Raw genomic sequence first — 7561 nt, 5'->3', positions numbered from 1 at the left:
AATTTAATAGTCCTTCTGAATCACCCCCCCTCCTGCAAAGAATAATAAAACAATATCGCTTCAGTGCGACAAAATCTGTCAAAATGTATAAACATTTTTTTGGTCGTTAGAATGTCGCTGCATCGCCTGCACCAAAGATATCCAAGCCTAGAAGTGCAAAGGGAAAGTGAACAAGGGAGCATCAGAAAGGAATGATTTGTAATGAGCCCACAGTTATCGTCACTGAGGCAAAGGGACATCAGACAGTACAGGATATTATACAGTTCAGTATTGCTGCAGAGCATCCCATAGAAATAGTGCAGTATTACAGTAAAATGTTTAAGATGGCAAAACTGTTATCGTGGTATAGTGTCAGGACAGCAGTTATAGTGTCAGGACAGTGGGTATAGTGTCAGGACAGCAGTTATAGTGTCAGGACAGTGGGTATAGTGTCAGGACAGTGGGCATAGTGTCAGGACAGTGGGCATAGTGTCAGGACAGTGGGCATAGTGTCAGGACAGTGGGTATAGTGTCAGGACAGCGGGTATAGTGTCAGGACAGTGGGCATAGTGTCAGGACAGCAGGTATAGTGTCAGGACAGTGGGTATAGTGTCAGGACAGTGGGCATAGTGTCAGGACAGCAGGTATAGTGTCAGGACAGTGGGCATAGTGTCAGGACAGTGGGCATAGTGTCAGGACAGTGGGCATAGTGTCAGGACAGCAGGTATAGTGTCAGGACAGCAGTTATAGCATCAGGACAGCAGGTATAGTGTCAGGACAGTGGGCATAGTGTCAGGACAGTGGGCATAGTGTCAGGACAGTGGGTATAGTGTCAGGACAGCAGGTATAGTGTCAGGACAGCCGGTATAGTCTCAGGACAGCAGTTATAGCATCAGGACAGCCGGTATAGTGTCAGGACAGCAGCAACACAGATACTGTTACCTGCCTGCTTCTTGTGTTTCATTTGGAGAGTCTGTTACTGACTTCCGGTTAAATGGGGAAATTATATTCAAAGCAACTGCTAGTCTGACAGGTAGGTGTTGAGCTAAAAGATTAATGAATGAATGAATGAAGCACCAGTCTGTTTTTATCACCTGGGACATTATCACGTGGGACAGAATATAAACCTTTAGAATTACCTCCTGAGCACCCGAGTGTGTGTCAGACAGCAGAATTTAACCTAAAGCACTTAGGAACATGTTGTGGTCTATAAAATCCACACACTGTCATTTGTATTCTTTAATTTACAGGGTTAAGATTGGTTAAGAAGCTTAACCTTCCAGATATATCATTTTAAACCTGAATACTGAATCTGCATGATATATTTAACTAGAATGTACATTTCCTGAAGAAAATGTGAATGGTGCGTCCACGTGGCAAATTCCCCTCATTGTGCTGAGTGTTTTGATATGTCACATGTCCACGTTGTGCAAATTTTTGATTTTCATGGAATTTCCCATTCATTTCTATGGGATTTTTTGCCCGCTTTTTCGTCCACTGTGCGAGCATCGTTTGTTGGATCGCTTATAAAAGTCATAGCACACCTCTCCTGATGAGGTCGATTTGACACCTCATTCATGGGTCTAGGACAAAAGCTGCGGGACAAGTTACGCGCCGAAATTTTGTCCGGCACAATAACAAGAATGTTGCTTTGCAAGCACCATTAATTAATAAGCATTAGAATCAATCCCTGGTCTGAGCCGAAGAAGATATTCTTTTCCAGACGTTTTGTTGGGTTACCATCAAGGTGTCTCAAAATGTTATTATTTTTATTGCTGTTAATTAACCATGTAAAAGTCTTGTTAAGATAAAAAAAAGCCATTTTTAAGAGAGAGACCTGATCTCTTGTAAGATTTCAACAAGAAAACAGACAAAGCCAAAATACAATACAAATAACTGTGTTTATGAATGTTCTCTCCACAGGTGTGTTGATGGCTGTGTTTGAAAACCATATAGCAGGAAGGGTTACTGTGTACACAGTGCCAGGATGCCTGCAGTGTTTACAGGCCAAGGCTGCTTTACAGACACTGAATCTACCAGTGTGTGAAGTGGATGTGAGTCATAATGCAGCTGTCAGAGCTTGGCTGGATAAAATGACTGGTAGCAGCACTGTGCCACAGATATTCTTTAACAATGTCCACATAGGAGGAAATGACATTCTTCAAAATTTGGTGGGTGAACACCAGTGTATAATCAAGGCTTAACACTAACTTAAAAAAAAACCCAAGTCAATAATAATAATAATAATAATAATAATAATAATAATAATAATCTGTTGTATAACCTATATTGAATATTTAGCTTGTGAAAATCAAAAAGAACTGTGTAAATTGAGGTATCTACCGGCCGTAACATTAAAACCATGGACAGATGAAGTGAATTATTAATTTTCTTACTGGGTGGGAATGTATTAAACAGCAAGTGAAGTTAATGTGTTGAAGCAGGAAAAACAGGCAAGTGTAAGGATCTGAGTGACTTTAACTAGGGCCAAATTGTGATGGCTAGATGATTGGGTCTGAGCATCTCCAAAACAGCAGGATTTGTGAGGTGTTCCTGCTATGCAGTGATTAGAACCTACCAAAAGTGGTCCAAGGAAGGAAATCTGCTGAACCACTGACAGGGAAATGGGCACTCAATGCACACTGATGAATGTGGAGAGTGAAGATTGGCACAGCTGTTCTAATTCAATAGAAGAGCTACCATAGCATGAAATGTTGAAAAAGTTAATGCTGGCTATGATAGAGGTGTCTGGACAAAGTGCATTACAGCTTGATGTGTATGGGCTGCATAGAGGCAGACTGGACTAAATGCCCATGCTGAACCCTGCAAACCATCAAAAAGACCTACATGTGAGCATCAGAACTGGGCACGTGAGCATCAGACACGTGAGCATCAGAACTGGGATGTGCTGAACAAACAAGTCTGATTCATGGATGCCCACGTCACAACTTACAGGACGTAAAGGATCTGTTGCAAATGCCATGTAACATACCACAGTTTCATATGCTAGATGCCTGAGTCCATGCCTCAATAGATCACAGCTGTTTTACTATCACAACGATGACCAACATAATTTTAGGCTGGTGGTTTTAATGTTATGGCTGATCAAACTATGCTGTAGATGTTGCCTTTAATATAAGACTCATATTTGCATCAACTTAAGAACACAGGCCTAAAACCACCCATGTTGATAACAGGTTTAAATTAAAGATGATTTTCTTCCTTATTACATACCAGACATCTCTCCTTCTTATCTGTTGAGGTAGCCCGAATAATTTTACATTTTTCCCAACAGTTTTTATTTTTCAACCATTTTTGTCAGTGCCATCTATTTTCAGCGACATAAATGATCATAAATAAAACAAATAATAAATCATAAATACATCTCTGTTTAAAGCTAAGTAGTGTGAAGTTTGTGTAAATGAACACTATCATTTCTTTAGACCCCTGACAAACTTGAAAATCTGGTACGTCTGGTGAAGGAGAAGCCTGTGCCTCCAGATGCTCTACCCTTACCTGCAGTAAACAGCTCTGAGTGTGAGGAGAGGGACAGAGGAGGTTTGTTTGCACAAAATGCATGTGGACTGTTACCTTCTAGGTGCTCAACACGCCTGTTTGTTTGCTTAGTTTCATATTAAGCTTGAATGTGAAAATGTAGTGTTAATGAATCTGTAGGGTTTGTTTTGTTTTGTTTTGTTTCTTTTGTACTGTATAAGAATTTTCTCTCTAGAATGCCTCCCAGCTGCATGTGCAGTTACAACCTGTATGTCCCAGAACACTCTCTGTGGTCATCACTGTTGTTAGTTAGTTAGTTGGTTAAATACAAATTTAGTTATCTCAGGCTCTGTTGACAGACTGTGAGAGGGAATCTTCTGGAAACACATTGCGGATGAAAGAGTAGATGTGGCTTGATTGACGGCCACAGGAGGTGGTTGATGATGTACAGATTTACAGGCACAGAGCTGATGAATTGGCTGTGTAAAGAGAAGGGTAGGATACCACAGGGAAGATGAAAGGGTAAATAGGCACGAATAATGGTATAATAAATAACAGTATTATGGCTCATCATACTGTATATTCTTTCCTATAATGACAGCTTCTTGTTCTCTTCATCAACTGATTACTCAATTTAAACACACACACACACACACACACACACACACACACATTGAAAAATGTAGTCACTTATTCAAGGTACAGTGCACTACACTATAAGTCAACTCTGAAATGGCAGCATATTACACCAATAAATTGTACATAAAACTTTCAAACAGTTCTGCTCCTTGTTAGGGGTAGAGGCTTATGGTCACTGGTGAATTTTTAAATGCATTTAACCTCTACTGTGATACTATCTGATCTTTAGTCTTTAGACGTTGTGTAGAACAATTTCATATTTTTCATTAAATTCCCCTTTTCTGTATTAACACATCAAACCCACTCCATTTAAGTGCATGTGTTTATAATCTGCACGCATCTAGACTCTCCTTCAAGCTTGGGGCTTTACTGTTCTTTACATGCTCATACGTTATTTCCCTTCACTTTTAGCAAATGGAGAACAAGGCTATTTATTAACATTATTTTAGCAATTTCAGCTTCTGAATTATCTGAGGCCCTGAGGAATCTGATCATGAAACTGTACTCTGATCACCTCTCTGCTGATGGCAAGGTACTAACTACCCTGTTCTAACATGAAGTATTTCAACAAGTTTAATGTAAACGGGTAACATTACTCTATTTGCTTATCATTATTTTTACCTTTGTTCAAATGGAGTGGGTTTGGTGTAATCAATCATCATGAATCTACTATATGTTATGTGGAGGTTTCTTTTTTTTTTCTGCAGTCAGTGGACTATAAGGCCATGTCTAAAAGCACATGTTATGAAAGTTATTGTGAGTTAGCTGTGCACCTGCAGCATGTAGAGCTGCTTTCTTTGAGTCATGAGGAGAGGATTGCCTTCTTCATCAATGTCTACAATGCCCTGGTTATCCATGGGTACCTGCGCCTCGGCTTCCCCAAAAACATGTGGCAGAGGTACAAGGTAAGAAGATGCTTCATCTTAGTCTTGGAAACTCATTTGAAATGTGCTATTTTATGTGAGCTTGAAAGAACAGTTTTATAAATAAAAGAATAATATAATTGTGCAGTTCTTCAACTTTGTAAGCTACCTGATTGGTGGAGAGGTTTTCACACTCCAGGATATTGAGAACGGAGTGCTGCGAGGAAACAGGAAAGGAATAGCACAACTTCTGAAACCCTTCTCAAAGAGTGACCCAAGACTACAGGTGAAGTGCATCTAACACTGCTTTTAACACTTGTTTAAATTTGTTTGCAGGGGACGTCTGGTGTGCTTATAATCTCAGCATTCAAGAGCAACAATTATCTTCAGCCACACTTCATTGTAGTGTTGTCCTCAATGGAATCTTTTATAACTTGTTTTTCCTGACTAATGTCTTTTTGACTGTTTGTTTCTCAGGGGTACTGCATCAGTAGAGGCATCAGATGCACACAGTTCACATAATGATACTGATTATCTATTTTTCTGTTTAATGTCAGAGGAATATGTGTTAATTAGCCAATAACATTTGATACATTTTAATGTGTTTTTAATGTGTTATGACAGGGGTGTCCAATCTTATCTGGAAAGGGTCTGTGGATGCAGGTTTAATTCCAACAAAGCAGAAACCACACCTGAGTCTCTTCAGCCAAGATCAACTGATTAAACAGGTGGGATCAGATGTGGCTCCTGCATGGTTGGAATGAAAACCTGCACCCGCAGCGGTCCTTTGTGGATAAGATTGGACACTTCTGTGCTATAATTTCAATTTAATATAAGGCTGTTCATTTAATGTAATTTTTTTTAATTTAATAAGTTGATCTATTCAAATAGAAGGTGATGGCTGTACAAAGTTCAGATGTGTCGTTGATAATACAATGAGTTTCATTTAGCCAATTCTGTGTTTTGTGACACCTCATTAGGTTGCACTTCCTGAAGCAGAGCCTCTAATTCATTTTGCACTGAACTGCGGTGCGAAAGGCTGCCCGCCCATTAGGGCCTACACCTCAAAGGTAAATTGTGTGTTTATTTCTGACTTTGTTAGCTAGTTCATTTCAAATAATCATTATTATTGTTATTTGAGACTAAATTTTTTTATTGCAGGACATTGGTAGTCAGCTGCAGACTGCTGCTGAGGCATTTCTGGAGGCTGATGATGGCTGCATTGTGGATTCTATGAAAAGAGAGGTGAAGCTTAGCCAGATCTTCAAATGGTACAAGGCAGATTTTGGAGACTCAGATGAACAGGTAGCCTGATTCCAAAGCTTAAGCTAGTTTGAAAGTCAGTGTTCTTCTCTTTGAGCTTGAACCAATAATAAACATTCTATGTTACACCCAGCATGTACAAGGTCTTATTATCTGTTATGTTCTCCTGTGCAGTTGCTGAACTGGGTTTTAAACCACATGAGAGCATCTCAGAAGAAGACAAATCTGAAAACTCTTCTATCTGCAGGAAATGTTAAAGTAAGCTACATGCCTTATGACTGGTCCACGAACAGCACACATTGATTAAAACTAAGAATTTAGGACTTTGATATGACCTGCCTAACACTGATAGGATTATATTTTCTTTAGCAGATGCATGAGAGCATTGATAGTTTTTTATAGCTGTAGCTAGTTTTTCCGTAAACACTAGGTAAAAATTAAATCACAGAAAAAGCTGGCCTTGCATTTAAGGGGATAACTATGCATCTAATTTTTAAACAATATTCCCTAAAGGGCATGTTTTCCTGCCAGCAGTTATCCTGATAACTATACTGGATTTTACACTTCATTGATAATTCTTTACTTTGTATTAACTCACTTTATTTCTCACATATTGTTAATTTAGCTTGTCTAATCCACTATTGCTATGGAGACAAAAATAATAATAGCACTAAGACTTTATGCATTATTGGGATTGTTTAGCATGGACTCTATCAGCAAATGGACCTAAAAGCATAAAAATGCATGCTATTGTACCGTTATTTTAATTGTTCAATATTTTTATTTTCATAGGACTCACAGTGAACATAAACTGCAGTCCATAAATTGTTTCCCATTTAAAATGTCAATATCAAAGCTTACATAACATCCTATTAATTGATTTTGTCTGTGCAACTTGTTGCCATTTTTAAACAAATCTAATGGGAGTTGAGCATGTGTTATCAAACCGAGTGCATGTTGTTTGGAAAGGCTGAAATTTAAGAATAATATACACCAAAATGTATGAAATCTATTCCATATCTTTTCACCTTTTCAATATATGACACCTATATACTAAGTGCAGCTCATACTTAGTTCAGGAATTTCTGTTCTATATTTGATTGACATATAGACCTATATATGCAATATATGACAGTTAATGAATAAGCAGGTGAATGATTTTATAAATCAATGCAAAGCTGACTGGCTAATATTGGATTCATTCTGTTGCATGAACTTGGGTTACAACATTCTTGAGCAATATTATGCACTGATGAATACATTATGATAATGTAAGCTTTAAAAACAAAACATATGTATCCTTTGGTTTCTGAAAGGTGTAC

General features: G+C 38.5%; 1 protein-coding gene across 1 annotated transcript; it reads left to right on the top strand.

Moving 5' to 3' along the window:
- The first annotated feature begins 255 nt into the window (after window positions 1-255).
- Window positions 256-7561, top strand: zgc:152951 (uncharacterized protein LOC569013 homolog). The gene is made up of 10 exons (XM_060876436.1): window positions 256-340; window positions 381-1012; window positions 1903-2150; window positions 3423-3537; window positions 4572-4645; window positions 4821-5018; window positions 5125-5262; window positions 5957-6046; window positions 6138-6281; window positions 6414-7561. Exons 3-10 carry the CDS (start codon window positions 1911-1913, stop codon window positions 6540-6542), a joined length of 1128 nt encoding a protein of 375 aa, XP_060732419.1. The 5' UTR covers window positions 256-340; window positions 381-1012; window positions 1903-1910; the 3' UTR covers window positions 6543-7561.

This window comes from Tachysurus vachellii, chromosome 8, assembly GCF_030014155.1.
Source record: "Tachysurus vachellii isolate PV-2020 chromosome 8, HZAU_Pvac_v1, whole genome shotgun sequence".
NCBI classification, from domain to species: domain Eukaryota; kingdom Metazoa; phylum Chordata; class Actinopteri; order Siluriformes; family Bagridae; genus Tachysurus; species Tachysurus vachellii.
This window is presented reverse-complemented; position numbering and strand designations above follow the sequence as displayed.